General features: G+C 39.9%; 1 protein-coding gene across 2 annotated transcripts; it reads right to left on the bottom strand.

Annotated features, from left to right (window-relative positions):
• Positions 1–420: 420 nt before the first annotated feature.
• On the bottom strand, positions 421–17,414 carry lsr (lipolysis stimulated lipoprotein receptor). Of its 2 annotated transcripts, XM_071469353.1 has the most exons (11): positions 17,010–17,191; positions 15,242–15,571; positions 13,415–13,534; positions 13,047–13,103; positions 11,763–11,909; positions 7,853–8,056; positions 7,601–7,657; positions 6,483–6,599; positions 5,255–5,552; positions 2,727–3,192; positions 421–1,145 (listed from the first exon to the last, which is right to left on the bottom strand). In XM_071469353.1, the coding sequence occupies exons 1-11, from the start codon at positions 17,047–17,049 to the stop codon at positions 1,110–1,112; spliced, it is 1,872 nt and encodes a 623-aa protein (XP_071325454.1). In that variant the 5' UTR covers positions 17,050–17,191; the 3' UTR covers positions 421–1,109. The 2 variants fall into 2 exon arrangements, with proteins under 2 accessions (XP_071325454.1, XP_071325455.1); XM_071469354.1 differs by lacking the exon at positions 13,047–13,103 and having other exon boundaries at positions 17,010–17,414.
• Positions 17,415–17,507: the final 93 nt, after the last annotated feature.

Genomic DNA, 17,507 nt, shown 5'->3' with positions numbered 1-17,507 from the left:
TGCAGATCAAGTCATACAAGTCCGTCCTTTTTTGTGTTTAGGCCTAATCTGTGTGGACAAATTAATGACAGGCAGGAAAGCCCGTGGAGACACAGAAACATTTGTAAAATATCATATAGTACAACACCTCTGTAATAGATCCCACCTTAGCAGAGTTTTCAGTTTATGTTGAGACTGTCACAGTCTCAACCCACACTTCTCAACTTCTGAACCCACAATAAGAAACAGTCAGACAGTCCCTCTGTGTCTAATTTTTGAATTTTTGTTTTAAACATACTGCTGATAAATACTTCACAAGATATAGAGAAACAGCAGAAGATCTATAAAATTATTACTTCTGCAGTTCATTGTACCATTAAATTACAGACCAACATGATGGTGTCATCTAGTGGTAAAACTCTGCAAATCAAATACAGTGAATGGCCTGGCAATGGAGACCTTTATTGAAAAATTAGGTTTCATTACATCATAATAAACATTTGCATATTACAAGCCTACTACTGCTTGGCTGTACAATATAATGTAGGTTAAAGCTGAAATTCGGTCTAAAAAAAAAAAAACCAAAACAATCAAAAAAGAAAAAAAAACAAAAACAAAAAACATTTCCTCTGAGACTAAACAAAGCTTGGAGCAGACTCCAACACAACTACAAGCAACAGATTTTTGTATAAAAACAGTTTTTTACAAGCAAAAAGCAAACTAAAACAAAACACAAAAACCCATAAACCCCTACAACTCTACATCAGTATCTGTATCAGCTGAGTGTGAAAGTTTAACGCACTGCTGGAGCGTGTTTACATGTTAATATGAACACCTTTACACAGAATTATGCAACAATTTGACTTTCAAATCTCTGTACACTCTAAGGCACTTGTGGCAGCCACAATCTTTTATACATGAAAAGGCACAAACCTTCTCCCTGTTAGAAAAGTATACATACACATTCTGCATCAATTTGTGATAAGTTTACTGTAAATTACGAAATATAAAAATCAGCACTGTGACTAATATTTACAGTCTTAGAAATCATCTGGTCCTTTTTTTTTTTTTTTTTTTTTTTTTTTAAATGTACCAAAGCTGTATTATTGAACAGGTTGTTCACATCATGGTTACACAACCAGGCTCTCCCGGCTCACAGCTCCATTCTGTAAGATAAGAAAAGTAATGTCTGGTTAAAAATGAACTTAGTAAAACCAAACAAAAATCCAAATTAATCACATTCTAGGTGCCTAAATCAGACGTTAGGGACAAGGCTGGCAATATTATGTAATTTTCTAATTGTCAAATCTGTGAGAAAAAAAACAAAACCAATTAGTCTCTCAATTAGGGCTGGGAAATCAAAATATGTCGGTTAATTTGGTTAATTCTTCCGTCTGTTCACGAACTGTCTCCTTAAAAAAATACTACCTTGCATTCAGTCACATGTCTCCGCCATGTCCAAATAATGTTAGTTCATGTTCACTTAAAGTGAAGGTGGCGATATGGACGACACATGCTCAAACACTGAGCCTCAACCCGAGCCGCTTCTACCTGAAAAGAATGCCGTGTTCGTCGTTTGAGAACATTTTGGCCTCAGTGAAGATGACGCCGAACAAAACAAGTCAAAAGCAAACACTGCAGAGAAGCAATTTCAGCGACAAAAGCTAACACCACCAGTTTGTTGAATCACCTGAAGCACAAACAGTGCATGGCTCAAAAAAAAAAAAAAAAAAGAGAGACCTTAGTGCCAAAGTAACTGAGGAAAAAGTTTGATATTGATTTGAAGTCACATCGTCCCGCCCTACTCTCAACACTTGGAGCTGTCTCTGTGACCCTCACTCCCAAGCTCATTCATTCCTACACAAGATGTAACTGTTAAAAACAGGTCACAATATATCATTTCATTTTTTAAAAAGCTGCTAAAATTTCCTAAACCAGCTGTGGTTTTTAACAAATCTTACTCAAACTGGAGTAAAAAGTGCATTTGTCTCATTAAGCTCTTTTTTTTAGTTACTTTTTTGTGCAGTTTTTGCCTTTACTGGGATAGCGACAGTGAGAAAGTGACAGGAGGGTTAGGGGATAGAGACATAGATGACTTGCAGCTAAGGGCTTGGGCTGGATTCAAACCCAAGCTGCTGCAGTAAAGACTGAGCCTAAGTGGTATGCAATCTACCAAGTGAGCCTCCTGAGCACTTTATTTATCAGTAAAGGGAAGATCTGACCGCACCTGTAGATTGTTGGTACCTGTCTGGTACCAACAATCTACAGGTGCGTATAATCACTCTGTAGTGCTACTACAGTTGAAGACCATGTCAGCTTCCACTCTTGTCAGCTCAGAACAGAAATCCGAGGCTGAGGAGAAAAACGTAGCTTGGTCAAATGAAAGTGGTTTTCTGCTGAGGCACCCAGAGGGTTGGGTCAGAATTTAATGTCAACAGCATGGATCCATGGACCCAACCTGCCGTGTGTCGACAGTCCAGGCCGGTGGTGGCAGTGGAGCCAGCAGCCGTAACCCTGTGATGCACTGTGTGAACATTTTTTTCTTGTTTGTTTGTTGGATGGCCAAAATATTGGAAATATGGAAATTAGATGATGATAATTAGCTGATTGAATACAATATTGAACTTTTAATAAGACGTGTGAGAGAGAGCCCTATGATTTTTTTCTGACCTTAAATAAACATGTTAGTGAGTTGATGTCACTCTGAAACCGCTTATATGAATGTACCGAGTTTTGCTGTGACGCACCTTGCGGAGGTTGCTTTTCTTTGAAGATGACACACTTTCATCTTCACTGTATGGTGGAGGTGGAGGAGGTGGAAAATCATCACGCCGACCCGGGTATCCAGAGGGTGGGCTGAGAGGAAGAGGGGGAGCCCCACGAGGTGCTCTCCCTCGATCCAAGCGGTCACTCTCGCTATCCAGGCGCTCTCGGCTGCGCGCCCGCTGCTGCTCGCCCATCTTCTTCCTCTCCATAGCCTCTCGCAAGAAGCTGTCGTCATAATTATCTCGACCGCCCCTGGCTCCACCATGCCAGCGATCCCTCTCACGGTCCATCAGATCATCACGGCTGTGGCTGCGTCTCCCTGCGAGGCCACCGTAGGCTCCTCCCTCTCCTCTTCGACGATCCTCAGGGGAGTAGTCACGACGCCTGCGGTCGTCAAAGTCACGGCCGTAGCCGCTGCGGGCACTGCTGCTCCACTCATCATCAGAGCTAAAGAGACAAAGCAAATTTAGAGGAAACAGAAACATACTGCGGATGCTTCTCTGTCATTAAACTTGCTGCTTAATTGAGTTCAGGTTAAAGTTCATCTTAAATCTCTCTGCTGTGTCCTCAGTTCCAGTTTATACCACAGCTCTTGTTTAGCCAGGTGTACACACTGCACAGTGTATATCTCTGCTTTATTGTAATTGATATCCTGTCCTTCACACCTGGCCAGAGACTACAGATAAAAACTAGTCCTTTGGCCCATTCTGGCATATTTACAGTGTGCACTGTACCAGAGGAACAAGTCCTAATTGTGATATATGGGCATTTCAATTTCCAAAGATGATTCACAGATTATTATACCACCAGATTATTATACCACTCTTAAAGAAGTTAGTGTACATACTTTGGATCATATCATGATTGGGGAGGGGTTAAGCTGGTTCAGCTGAATCTGTGCTCACATTGTCGGTGTAACCTCACTGACAGCAAGCTTAACCACCAACATTACCAGCATTTACCAACATTTTAGTTTTGGAAACCCCACCCAGTGCACAACATTGACTGGAAGGCCACTGGTCTCTTTTCTGAGAATTCTTCTGGCTTGAGATCCATCTTCACATTTAATCTATTGAAGGTTTCACTTTTAAATTCACCTTGTATTTGCTACAGCAATGGAAGAATGGCTCAAAATTATTTATAAAATCAAAGACATAATCTAAAAATATGTAAAAATTCATGTGGATAAGCAAAAGATTTGCTATGACCTTTATACTCTAGTTAGGTCTTGTCCGAAACCGGCTTATGAAAATACATTGTTGTTCGTTATGTTCATGTTTTTCTGGCAGCTTTTGCCACTCTGTTGCTCATATAATCTATTTAGTTACAGGACATAAGGATGATCATGTTCACCAACATCTGGGCATAATAAACAGGTAAATGAAAGACGAAAGAGAAGTTGAGGTTGACGCCCCATAGTTTTTTTAATCACCTGCTGCAAATGAGGTGATTCTGGTAACATATAGTCTTGTTCTGAGAACTCCTGAAAGTACATTGATAGCTGCACTTAACCACAAGCCAGTACCACCACAGAAGATATAAGAGGAGAAAATGAAAGGAGAACCTCAGGTATTTTCTTAACATGCAATCATTGTTTTAAAAATGCTGCTGTCGGCTTTGAGCACATACTCAACTAGAGCTCAAAACTGTTGTCTCCTTTTTGGGGGAAATTGCACATGTAGCAGGCATACACACTTAATTGCACTGTAGATTTACCAAGTGATGACTTTCACAAAAATAGCTTTTTTTTAAATTCCAAATCAAATCTACAACACAATAAAGTGCCCAAGAAGTGAAGGGGTCCAAGTTCTTTATTAGGACACTATGCATGCGCGCACACACACACACACACACACACACACACACACACACACACACACACACACACACACACACACACACACACACACACACACACAAAGTATAAATATACTACATATGCATGAAAAAAACAAATATACATTCATGCATATAAAAGTAAAATAGGGTAATATAACTGTTGTGCAGCATGCTGTTTCCAATGTTTTAATGTTATGTTACTATGATAATATCTATGATAATTTGATGCTATTAAATGTTAGGTTAAGGCTATAGCCCAACAGACACTGGATTTTTGAGGTAGGTCAAAAATTTGAAACTCTCAATATCAATATTTTGTTATGAAACACAAACATATTTGCTAAGGATCTGTTAGATTTGTTTTTGAAATAATTGCGATCAAGTAATGGAAGGTGCACGGAAAGGTACATCTAGCAGTTGAAATAAACCCATCTGTGTTTTCTTGTGGAGCAACTATGTGACCACACTCTACTGAAGGCCAAACACTCATCTATGTAGGAGGAAAACAACATGACAGTCGTGTAACCACAGACTGGGTTCCCCAAAAAAAAAAAAAAAAAAAAGGTTTCTTTTACTCAGTTCTCAGTTTCTAAGCAGAGGAATAATTAAGGTTTACTACCATTTACATATTTTATAATAAGGAGGTCTTGCTCAGGGACATAAGACTCACCCTCTCCTTCCTCTGGGTTCATCTGGGCGCCGGTGGGGTGGGTAGTTGTCTCGGTCGTAGCGGCGCCCGATGTCGTCAAGGTTGTCCATGGAGCGGGCGCGGACACGATCCCCCACGAATCCTCCCCCACGACGTGGGTAGTCATCACGACGGCGGCCTTGCTGCGAAACACTGCTGATGGTGCTCATAGCTTCATCCTGGTCATAGACTGTGGCCAAAGGTGGAGGCTGGGAACGACCCCCGCGGCCTCGAGGCTCCACGCTGTCATGCAGGGAAGTGACTTCACTCATATTTTCCACTGAGGGAGGTGAACAGAGAAGAAGAGATGGACAGAAGAAGTTGGACAGAATAAATAAGACACTGTCTGGTTGAAGGATACGCAAATAGAGCAGCTACATTAACCTGCAGGTCGCAAATGACAAATCTGAAGTTTGATGTTTTTATTTACAGTTTATACAGTACAGTTTTTCTTTTTTATAAAATATGTTACAATTCACTTTTCATGGGTAACTTTTATTTGAGTGTTGCTGTATGCATTTTTGTCATTACAAAACAAGACAAAACAAAACAAAAAATGCAACACATATGGGCGATAATTTACATCCTACGTTTGTGCCAATCACCTAATTTGTTCCTCTCTTGTTATGTATGCTTAGTGAAAGAAGAAAGTCATCAGTGGATACAAAGCGCAAGTGTTGTAAACATTCACCTGAACCGAAACTTGTCATTGGCTATAGATGAGAAGATAGTCCATTTCATTAAAAGTGAAACATCTTTATATCAGTAGGCACGCAACATTTACCGTGCTGTTGCTTATGGTTTTCCCCACTGAATCAATTACAATGGAAAACAGTTCGATGTTTTTAATTAACCTGATTGTTTTAGATGTAATTTTGCAAAATTGTAGCTTATTTTGTTATCAGAAAAAAAATCTTATTCATTTTATGATTCAATGATTATAGCAAGGGATGGGATTCAATAGCATTTTGCACTCATCCTTCTCAAGTTATCAAAAATAACAAAACTGTCCGCCATGTTTCTTAACAGTTCAGTTTGTTAATGTCAGTCATTTTTTCGTCTTTGTTCTTCTATTAGAATCCATCTCTAGTTATCACCCAGCTCTAGGTCACACGACTACCACCTTTTACCAGAAGTTTTTTTTTCTTCACTGTAGTCTGCAGCACAGTTTTCATATAGCTGTGACCAGAATAGCATATAAATCACTCACAGCGGTTGTAGTTGGCAGGTCTTGATGGGTCCAAATTGGCCAGCTCCCTCTCCATATAGTAAATGGCTCGTGTGGCGTTCCCATCGGGGTCCACCTGGATACGATACCCACTGCGAGCTGCAGAGCAGAGGAGAGGGGGTCAGATTTCAGATTCTGCAGCCTAATGCAAATGCATAATTGGGCTTCAAGCAAGCATATTTTGATTTCTTATGAATATCACCTGCTCACAAGGAGGCAAATGTTTGTCAGATTTAAACGACATCATCAACTCAAAATGTTCTTATAAGCCTACCTGATCTGCTCCATATGTGGAATTGTTTAACATGACGTTAGATTAAAATAACCTCTTTCTAAAGCCAAGTAGCCCATGACTGAGGAGAGAGGAAAATAAAACAGCATGTGGAACTTGACACAAAAGACCCTGATGCAGCTGTCGAAATGAGGGGACTTTTCCCAATGACTACTGAACTGTTGTATTTTTTTTATTAAAATAAAAATAATTGTGTCTGTCATATTTAACCTGCAGCTTCAGTCAGATTATGATTTCAAGTTAAATCAGTATTTTGTACAAGACTTTCACAACAGATCCACTTGTACATTTGCATTCGTACCTCTTCACTTCTCTTGAATCACTTGCAAGTTAAAAACAAATCTGTTCACTGGAGTGGTTCTTGCATAAGGCCCAGTGTGCTTTGAACATAACTGCAGTATGAGGAGAACCTGCACAACCCAGTCACTACTCCCATTAACTTAGTCAGCAAATTCAAACCAACCATGTGTCATCCTCATGGAAAATACCGACAGAAAGGAAATTAGGGAAATACTGAGACCAAAATGTCCAGTGATATTATGATCAAACAGTACAGAATATCAGTATCGATATCAAATCATTTCAGCTAAAAAAACAGAAAAGGAAATCAGTCTCTCTATTCTGGGCAACTTATTTCAAGATCTTGATCATGTCAAACCACACTGGAAACGTGCGAGATTATTTTTCCTGTATCATTTGAAGTTTCTTTAAACACGGGGGATTTGTAGCGCAGACAGCAAAGCAAGAATACCCCACCCACATAAATACCGAGAAGAGTAACTGTTTTTTCCCCCTCCCATTTACTCACTGTGGTCACCACCACCATCTTGATCATGCAGCAAAGGCACCTGGGAGCCATGTCCAACTGCACAGACACACAAAAAGCAAATTTAAACAAGCATTTCACAAAGTTCAAATCAGGTGAGGGATTTTGTGACGCTTGTGTTTTCAGTTGACAAACTTTTACTGATCACGCCCTCTCAATTTCAACACGTAATCAGTGCTGCTATAGAAATTACTCATGTCACATAACTCTTGTCTACATGTGAGTAAGCCTCACCTGAGCTGGCGCCATCATATTCACGACTGTAGCCATTCTGGGGAGGTGGGGGTCCAACTCCATTGGGTACAGGAAGCAGGGGCATACCAGGCTGGTTCATTAGAGCACCGCTATATGCTGGCTGAGCATACATACTGGGAGCATAGAGGGTGGGAGCATAGTTGCTGGGCACACCTTTCTTCACTGCTTTTCCTGCCTCGTACACTGCGGAATAACAGAAGACAGTTAGTTGCAGTGGAGAGAAATTCAAAAACACCTCATAGAAATAAACACACAGCAAACGCTCAAAGCCAATAAAATTCAGGTTACAACTTCATAGATCAGCAAACAGACCCTGTAAAACCACAGCTTATCATTTTAACTTGTGTTTGTCTAGAGATAGAGCAAAATATAATAGGGGGGGGTGGGGGGGGGGGGGGGGTGTGACTTTACCCTATGAGAGAGAGAGAGAAAGAGTACATGTGTGGAGTTTTGCTCACCTCTCTCACTCTTTCTCAATTGATGACAGTAACATGACAAAAACATTTTTTGGTTATGCTGAATAAAACTGCCATCATAAATAAAGCATTAATTATTCACATATAATCAGAGCATTCACAATAATGACTCAAAATCTGAAGGAAGAGCCTTGTAGAAACGTCTCACTCTCACTTTCTCGTTGACTGGTCAAAACATGTAATTACAATCTCAAAAAGCGGCAGGCTAAGAAACTGAACTCATATGTCATATGCTCTTTTCGTATAATCGCCTCCTCCGCTGTTCATTCACAGCGCGGCACCTACACACAACCAGCAGCGCATCGGTGGCAGGCAGCTGGTCGGAGGGTGTGGGCGCAAATTAAACTCTATATTAATTTAATACTACAAATAATAAGTTAATACATTGATGGGAAAACAAGCCAAATATCGTCTTGACATCGACAGAGGCGGATGCAACAAGGATTATGGAACAACATAGTTTTGTGACAGAACTTCCACTTTACCACTTTGTTCATGTAAAGATAAATAAATAAATAAATAAATAAATAAATAAATGAAAAACGGGTGAGGTGAATCGTATAATGTCAAGTGAACAGTTTATTATTGAGCGGTAGATTGACGAGCTCCGTGCGCTGTGAGAAAACACATGTCAGTGGTTGCCTTCACCACACAGTCTGTGTATTACATTGCATACGCGGTGGCTGATGAAACCCCCGTTTTAACCTCGTCGGTGCGGGTTTGAATCAATCTCACGGCCTTTTCCCCCCTCCCTCCCTCCCTCTCTGTGGCTATCAGAATAAAGAAACAGGCTGTGGTGATACGGGGATGAATGGGAGCCAGGGCATCGTTGACTCCCCACTTTCCCTGGTGACTCTTTCAGTCGCCCATGGAGGGATGTCTGCTCTTAAACTGCAGCTACAGGTGTTACCTATGTACCTTTTTATATACTCTATGCTATGTACCCATAAACAAACGCTAAAGAGCAGGCTGCAAAGTGTGAGTGGAATCGTTCAATTCCTTAGACTCAACCAAATAATTAGTTGTAAATCACTATCACCACTGGGCACAACCCTGATTTACATTATGTCAAATAAAACAATCATATTGCACCAAAACAGTAATTTGATGAACTCCGTTGTGTTAAGTATCTTTGCAAAGACATTTATCAACCTGAGATTTAATCAACCATCATGTCTCACTATCAGTATCACTCCGCGCCTGTGCATTGTTTCATTACAGGTGTCAGAGAGTCTGCTGGGTTTTTGTTTCCATTGTTATAATTGCTGTCTTTACAATTTTGAGTTTTCTAAATTTAGTCCTTTCACACTTACCGTAGTCAATGACATCATATTACTGGGGGCAGGATTTGTTATTCTCGGCAGTTTCACACGGGAGCGGCGATGTTCACCTGTTGTGTGCGTTCATGCACAGACATAAGTCAAACTTTCCTCTGTGGTAAAAACAGACCACTAGATATTGTTGACATGAATGTTTCTTGTTTTATTATTAATCCGAATCCAGTCACTTAAGTACTTTTCTGCTTGTAATGCCGTAGTAAAGTTGCGGTGCTCGCCATGTGGCCGTTTCTATGATTGCAGTTGCGCTATTTGGTCACAAGAGGCTGTTAAACACAGAATTAATTATTCTGACCCGCTATGGAGCTGCAGTCTATTCCCAAGTCCTGAAGCACACTTAAAATTTATTTATCTCATGTAAAGGACCAGAAATGTTTATTTTAATTTAATCAGTAGATTTTGTTGACATGAAATGGATTGTTGTTGTTTTAGTTTTCTTTGCAGACCACAAATACACACACACTCCTGCATGCCTATCCACACAGGCATCCATAACCTCTAAACCAATGCCTTAACCTGTATCCCCATTCAGTAATCATTAAAGTTTACTTGGAAATGAACTGTCTGTGCCCTGCTCTGTGATCCGAGCCCCTGTGCTTAAAGGGGCTATCAAGCCAGCATCCCAGAGAGCTGCTCTCCAACAACAGGAGATGGACGCTGTTTCATCATTGTGTACTATATACAGCTGCCTTAATGTAGGACATCTTACATCACATATTAAAAATACTGTTTATCTGACCAGATCCCAGAGCTGGTTATTTTTTGAATGACATCATGAAAGACTGCACTCCAGTACTCTGCAACATATAAAGTGGAATTAATTACTAAAAGGACTTCAATATCTCATCTCATTAGATGAATTTAAACTTTATACTTTGTACCTTTTTGGAGTCTGAGTGTTTCTGATGCTGTTAAATTATAATGAAATATATTTTTTTGTTGATCTTTGTTGAATGGACATTGCATATGTGTAATGAAAGCTCTGACTAACAATCTTTTTAATGAACACACATGCACACACAGACACACCAAAGCCTGATGCTCTAGTCATCCTGTCAATGACAATTCACCATGTGCAATAATTTAACACACACTATTTGTGCAATATCCCTTATCTGCTGCTATTTTTTGTAAATTTTGTAAATATCTAATTGTACATATTATATTATTTTTTATTATTTATCCTTGCTTTTAAGTGTTATGTGTATGTATGTGATACATACATTTTGCAGTTTTTCTCCTCTGTAATGTCGACTTTGATCTTGTAATACTGCAAATTTTCCCCAATGTGTAGTAAAGGAGCATCTTGTCTTAGTCATCCATTAGAATGACTTCCTGTCTCTCAGCCACAAAACTTCGATTAACCCCATCAATCAAGTAAGCGGACTTCACCAACAACAGAGCTGGAAATATGTTTTACTCTATCCTCTGGGTTTAGCTTGTTTAAAACCACAACAGACACTACTCTGAAGAATATAAACATGTTTTTGCTTTGTACAAAACTCTTTATTAATTTAACAAAACAAACCATAAATGATAAAAGCCGTGAAGAAAACTTTGAATCTGATCAGACATTCAATGCCAACTTCTGGTACTTGGCAGATTTCACTACTAGCTGCTTCACACTTTTTAGGCTAAAGAAGAATTACCATCTGTATGCCTCTGCCAACCAGTCAAGTTGGAATATGGTCACAATCTCCCCTTCTGAGTTACAGCACTGACTGTTTGGATATAAAATGTCATCACTTCATCATTTTATCCTATTAGACATTTCTATTAAATTCTATCATAATTAGCGTATGAATTATGAGTTTAAAAATGTGTTTTGTGAGGTCACATTGACCTTTGATCACCAAATTCTAACCAGTTCATGCCTGAGTCTCAGTGAATGTTTGTGAAAAATTTGAAGAAAGTCCCTTAAGGTGTTACTGACAGATCGCATTCACAAATATGGCAGAGACAAATGGACAACCCAAAAATATAATTCCTCTGGCCACACCTGTCGCAGAGGCATACAAATTTGATAACCAATCCTAGATTACACCCAGTAAAAGAAAGACTACAAGTGGTACTTACGTGCTCTTGGACAGCAGCAGCGGTCTGGGCAGCAGGGGCAGCTGACATAGCAGCAGCAGGTATGTGGACAGCACTGGCACCAGCAGATCCCAATCAGAATCAGCAGCAACAGGAAGCCCAAAACCACCAAAACAACCAGGAGCCAGTCTGTGTGAACCAGCATCAGATACATTTATATCAAAAGAGTTTTTTCTCCTTTAACAGGTGACACAAGACCAGAACATAAAAGGTATTTTTTGCCATTTCAGTTCTTTCATATTCACACAACAAAGGGACAAAAACAACAAGCTTATGTTAGTTTTCAGACCAGAACTACAGATATAGCTGTCTATATGTAAATTTTTGGTTATGTGCTTATCTGTGGAAGAAAAGAAAATTCTGCTTTGGTTGGAACACTCAACTGGAAAGGAGCAGAGGCTTGTCAGTGGACTGAGTCAGTCTAGACTGACACAGTCTAATCATACTCCTACTGCTTGCTTGTTTGTTTACATATCCAAACAACCTTTTTAAATCACTGAAAAAAAACATTCAAAAGTCCCCAAATTACCACACGTGCTAACATGTGCTCTTGATTTGAACAAACTGGTAAAGCCGGTTCGTTCTCATAACCGAAGTATGTTTTCCGTCTGCAAGTTAGCTCAGGCAGCAGATGTCACTTAGGACAGAAACAAAAGCAGCAAAGAGAGGGGAGATCTTGTTTGTTAAACTAAAACAACTCTAATGGAAAATCATGGATTAGCAAGGCACAGAGGAGAAAAAAAACATTATTTGGCTGTGTACACTGATAATGAAATGTGTGCTGAATGTCCTTTTGTTGCAACTGGGCAGCTACAGATTATCTACAATCACCTCTGAAAGTCACATATGGGAGTTGTGCCATAATAAAGAGAGAAGCGGAGGTAGATAATAAGAGTGTGTGAGGTAGAGAAAGGTGAATGCAGGTCAACTGTAAAAAAAAGCAGAGCAGTTGGTTTTGGTTTCGCTTATGATCATATTGTTAAATTTTTACCCCACAACAGGATGTTTTTAGCTTAAATTCAGGGGCCTGTTCGTGGTTGTTAGTTTGTCTGAAATTGTGCACATGAAGTATGATCTTGGCCTGAAACCTACTGAAGGTCTAAATTGTCTTGAAAAGCTAAGTTACCTCACACATTGCAGTTTGGATATTGTGTGAAGAAATGTTTGTCAGACACATCTCCCTAACCACTAAACCTCACCCTCCCTCATACCAGTCTAGCGTAGGAGTAAAAACATGACTGAGCTATATCAAGGGGCTTGTACTACCTTCCATAACCAGTAAGTCAATGCCAGGCAGGAGGTCAGTAGTATTTGACTTTCTCTCTGTGAAAGAAAGATAAAGCCACAATTACTTTAAAGTGCCCCGTGTTATCGGTCTACCTGTAAATTATTCAGGCCACTGTTCTCTCTTTACTGTAAATCTGCCCACAGACTAGCTCATTTGCCGCAAACAAAGCCCATCAGGCCAAAATAAGTGAACTTGGAAATATTTAAGAACCTCATGTGCAGCTGCACATGTGTGAATGGGTGCAGGAAAGTGAAGAAAAGGGGAAGCATAGACAGGAACAGAAGCAACAAACTGTGTGTGTATGTGCGTCAGGATGTCACTACAGATGCCTATTAAGGGTGCTTACCAAGTACAATTAGCTCTGTGTAGTCTTGGCCATTTCCTGAAAGGTCTTGGGAGGAGACCACAGAGCAGACATAGACACCACTGTCGCCCCATGCCGTCTGTGCGATGTTCAGGTCTGCATCTGTGAGAAACAATACATGCATGTTTGATATTTGATATTTGTTTCACAGTGGCAGCATTATTACAATCTTATGATGGTGGAATCTTGTGTGGGTATTCTTCTGCAGCCTCACTACATCTTTACATCTATAAAGTTATGCTTTCAGTGTTTTCCTCACTGGAATCACCCTTGACTCAAGGTTTTTCCTCAGCTTTCCTTCTTTTTGATAAATTGCAGATTCTAGTAATGTGGTTACACTAATGAATTTTCTTTTAAACCAGATTTGCTTGGTCCACATATAAAAATGCAATTTTCCACTCATTCATAAAAGAGAGCTTTGATTAATGCCCTACCTTTTCATAAGTGAAAATTGAAACAATAATGAACAGACTGGCTGTTTGGAAAAAGTTAATGGGAGTAGACAAAGACTGATACGATTACGATAACTGCGAGTTAGCATTGCTCAGCTGTGTGTGTGTGTGTGTGTGTGTGTGTGTGTGTGTGTGTGTGTGTGTGTGTGTGTTTTGAGGAAACTCCACTTCTCTGGAAATAGCCTGTGTAAAATGCAGACTGTATGATGCTCTTAGAAACACTGAGTAGCCGTGGGGGTGGGGGTGGAAAAGATGATACAATAAGGACCAGATGTCAGCCAGCTGACTCACAGGAATGCGAATTGTGCCCTGGTACAATTCAGTCAGACACCAGAGTACAGAGTAATTTATACAGTACAGTATTAATGCAGGTTTTTACCGTGTTAAAGTTTTCAGACATGCCTATCATAAATCTCATGATACTTTTAGTCTGTTGCTCGTTTTTTTAAGGTCTCCACCAGTTTGGCCTCCAGCGACATCCCTGAGCTGTAAAGTCCCTCCCCACTACATCATTATCTGAGATGCTGAAGGAAAGCCTTCCTCTCTGTACTTGTACGATATGTAAAAACTCAGCGAGCTCATGCCATTGTCATTAAGCCCAGGCTAGCCACTTCAATAATAACCGTTTGAGTATGAGTCGATGCATTAACTTTTCTGACACCTGTACTTGCTGTACACTCGGTGTATCAAAGTGAAGATATCTTTTTTGTGAATTTTTAATTCTGTATTAATATACACTCAGTTGTGAGAAAGAAAACCTAACTCAAACTAATGCAATCTAACACAACAAATCCTACTTTCATGAGTGTCCAGCTTTTATTGATGTTCACTTTTTGTTGAGACAGTGTTAAAGAGGAGCTAATTCAACACATTTTGTGGTGCTATTGAACTGCATTGCACAATGTTGACAATGTTCCTATTATTTTGTCCAGCCCATTCCAATTAATGAGGACAGGCTAAACAACAGACACACAATGGTTACTGCGGTGTTGTTTGACATGAATAGTAGCAGTACAATGGACAGCTGTAGATAATTTGGGTAGTTCTGAGTAAGAGGGTGCATAAGAGGAGAGTGAGGGAGTAAGAAGCAAAAGGTCCATTACAAAACAGCAGCCCAGCCGGCAGCAGTGTTTAGCTGAGAGGAATTAACCACAGTGACTCATCATAAATCCACTGGTCTCAGTATGTCATTTCTGCACATCATAGGAAACTGCTGATTGACCTTTTATTTTCAAAGCATTATTTATCTAGATTAAAATGACATTTTCTTTCAACCTAATTTTAACTGTCAAGTCAACACACAGTTTTTACTGTAGAGCTGAGTGGGATTTCAGAGTGTAGGTTTTGATCAACTCACTGTTTATGATGCTGATCTTGCGGCCCTGGTACTCCGTGCCAAGGGAAACAGCATTGCCCTGCTTGGAGGCCACTATTCGCACCGTCCTCTGGCTGTCAGCACACTCAATGTTGGGGTCATAGTTGGGGTTGTTCTGAGCCAGGATGTTCTCTGCGCTGCTCGGATTCAGTGCAGCCTGGACGGGGTCTCGGCAATATGATTTGTACGTCCATGTGACAACAGGAGGCTGAGTCGCGGTTGTCTGGTAGTTACATGTGAGGGTGACAGGCTGGAAGAGGATGACGATGTACCTCTTGGTAGGGCACTGGACTGAAATGGCCATGGTGGACTCTAGAAAGAAATAAAAAAAATACTTGAGTTTTACTGGGTGATGAGACTGGGTGGTAGAGGATGATGATCATTATCATAATTAACGTGTTACTAGTATTTGTAATATTGAGTAAAAACTTCTAATTAGTCTGCAATACCCCAAGGGTGTGGTACGTGACAAACAATTTTTCTTCACGACCGCTAGTATCACCGAGAGTGGGTGAGATGAGTCACTTCATGCAAGCTCTGTGCTTTCAGCCTGACCTTTCCAGCCAAGTTAATTATATATGCACAAGTGTGATTCTCTGAGAAAGGAGGATATGGACTCATACCAAACCTCAGATAAACAGCCAAGACCTATGGTTTTGGTACTTTCATGGGGTTTGTTGACAGTAATAAAAATAGAGCTTGTCTCCATCCAAACATGCTGCTGGAGACGCTTGCTTGTTAGCTGCAGTGGCATTGTCTGGTCTGATGAGCCAGACTTCCCCCTTCACCCATGTTGTTATTTTTAAATGTAAAGGCCCTTATAAGGAACCGTATGAAACAGCACAACAAAATATAATGCATTGTGTGGTTTCTAGACACACATTCAGCAGTAACTTTTCCCTGCAAATTTAGAAAAGATGAGTTTTTACATTTATTGAAAAAAATAAAAACTCACTGAAAGATGTTGCCACTCTGGATTACTTAATAAAAATAGCACTGTGAAAATTGCATATTTATTTGCTAACTGCTTTTTTTTTTTTTTTTTTTACACTTTACATTAATGCATTAATGCACTATTTTGAGTAACAAAAAAGTATATCAATGACCTAAATTCATAGTGAGCGGATCCAACCAGAAGGGACCACTCCTTTCTTTCAGTATAACAACCTGTTTCATACTTTAAGTGTAATGTCTGAATGTCTTGCAGCCTGGATTCACTAAATCATGTTTACTATGCTTATTGGAGGTTTGAGGAGAAATGTAAAAGGCCCTGCATGAACGACATAACACCAAAAAAAAAAAAAAAAAGACATTTCTGTCTTCCTTTTTTTTCCCCCTCCATATCAGCACATTAGATAAAATGAAAATGAGACAATTACGCTGTAAAAAAGTATTTAATATATGTTTTACATACTTATGATAACGTTTTCAGGGCTTTGTTTACAGGCTTTTTTATAGTACTACATTTCCATACATAAAATAAGAATGTAAGCAAATTATTCTCGATGTAAGAAAACCACTATCAACACGAATAAACATATTCTTTGTTTACAGGTTGTTATATTCTTGTTTGTCTGGTAATAGTATTTCCCCCTACATGAATGTATAAATCCCCCAAACAGTGACTACTACTACAAAAAAAAAGTGTCAAAATTTAGACACTCGAGAAACAAGAGAAGCAGTGTTTACGAGCAGACTTTTCACGGAAGAGGGCCCACCCTGTTTGCCAAAAAAAAAAAAAAAAACTTACCTGTTGCCATTAAAGCGGCGATTATTAACGTCCAAAACATTTTTAATCCTCTTTTCTCGGTGTCTCAGTCGACGCAACTACTATTCAATTATCAAACACACAAACAGTTTCTGCATAACACTGAGCGTCACTAGACTTTTCCTCTGCCAGGTATTTCCACCTCCATTTTGTGTCTTCGAGCTCTGTGGGGCGAGCAGCAGCCAGGTGAGCTCTTACAGACGGGTTGCGAAATACAGGGGGTGGATAACTTGTTTGGTATGTGTTTCTCTTGTCCATGGTGGATTCATTGCAGTACATCGACCTGGTGGTGGGAGCAGAACATGAGTTTAGGGTGGAAACAGTCTCCTGTCGATATTTTTCGTTCGCCAAGGTAGATATTTGAGCGAGAAACAGTGTCTCATCCACCCACTAGTTGGTATGACCCAGACCTCAACGAGAACGCTATCAATCCACTGTTTGTTAATGGTCAACCCGTTTGTGGAACTAAGCTGTGTGTGT

This window comes from Trachinotus anak, unplaced genomic scaffold (assembly GCF_046630095.1).
Source record: "Trachinotus anak isolate AG129_WGS33_773 ecotype Australia unplaced genomic scaffold, CSIRO_AGI_Tana_v1 ptg000032l, whole genome shotgun sequence".
NCBI lineage: Eukaryota > Metazoa > Chordata > Actinopteri > Carangiformes > Carangidae > Trachinotus > Trachinotus anak.
Note: the sequence above shows the minus strand (reverse complement) of the source record. Positions and strands in the feature narration are given on the sequence as shown.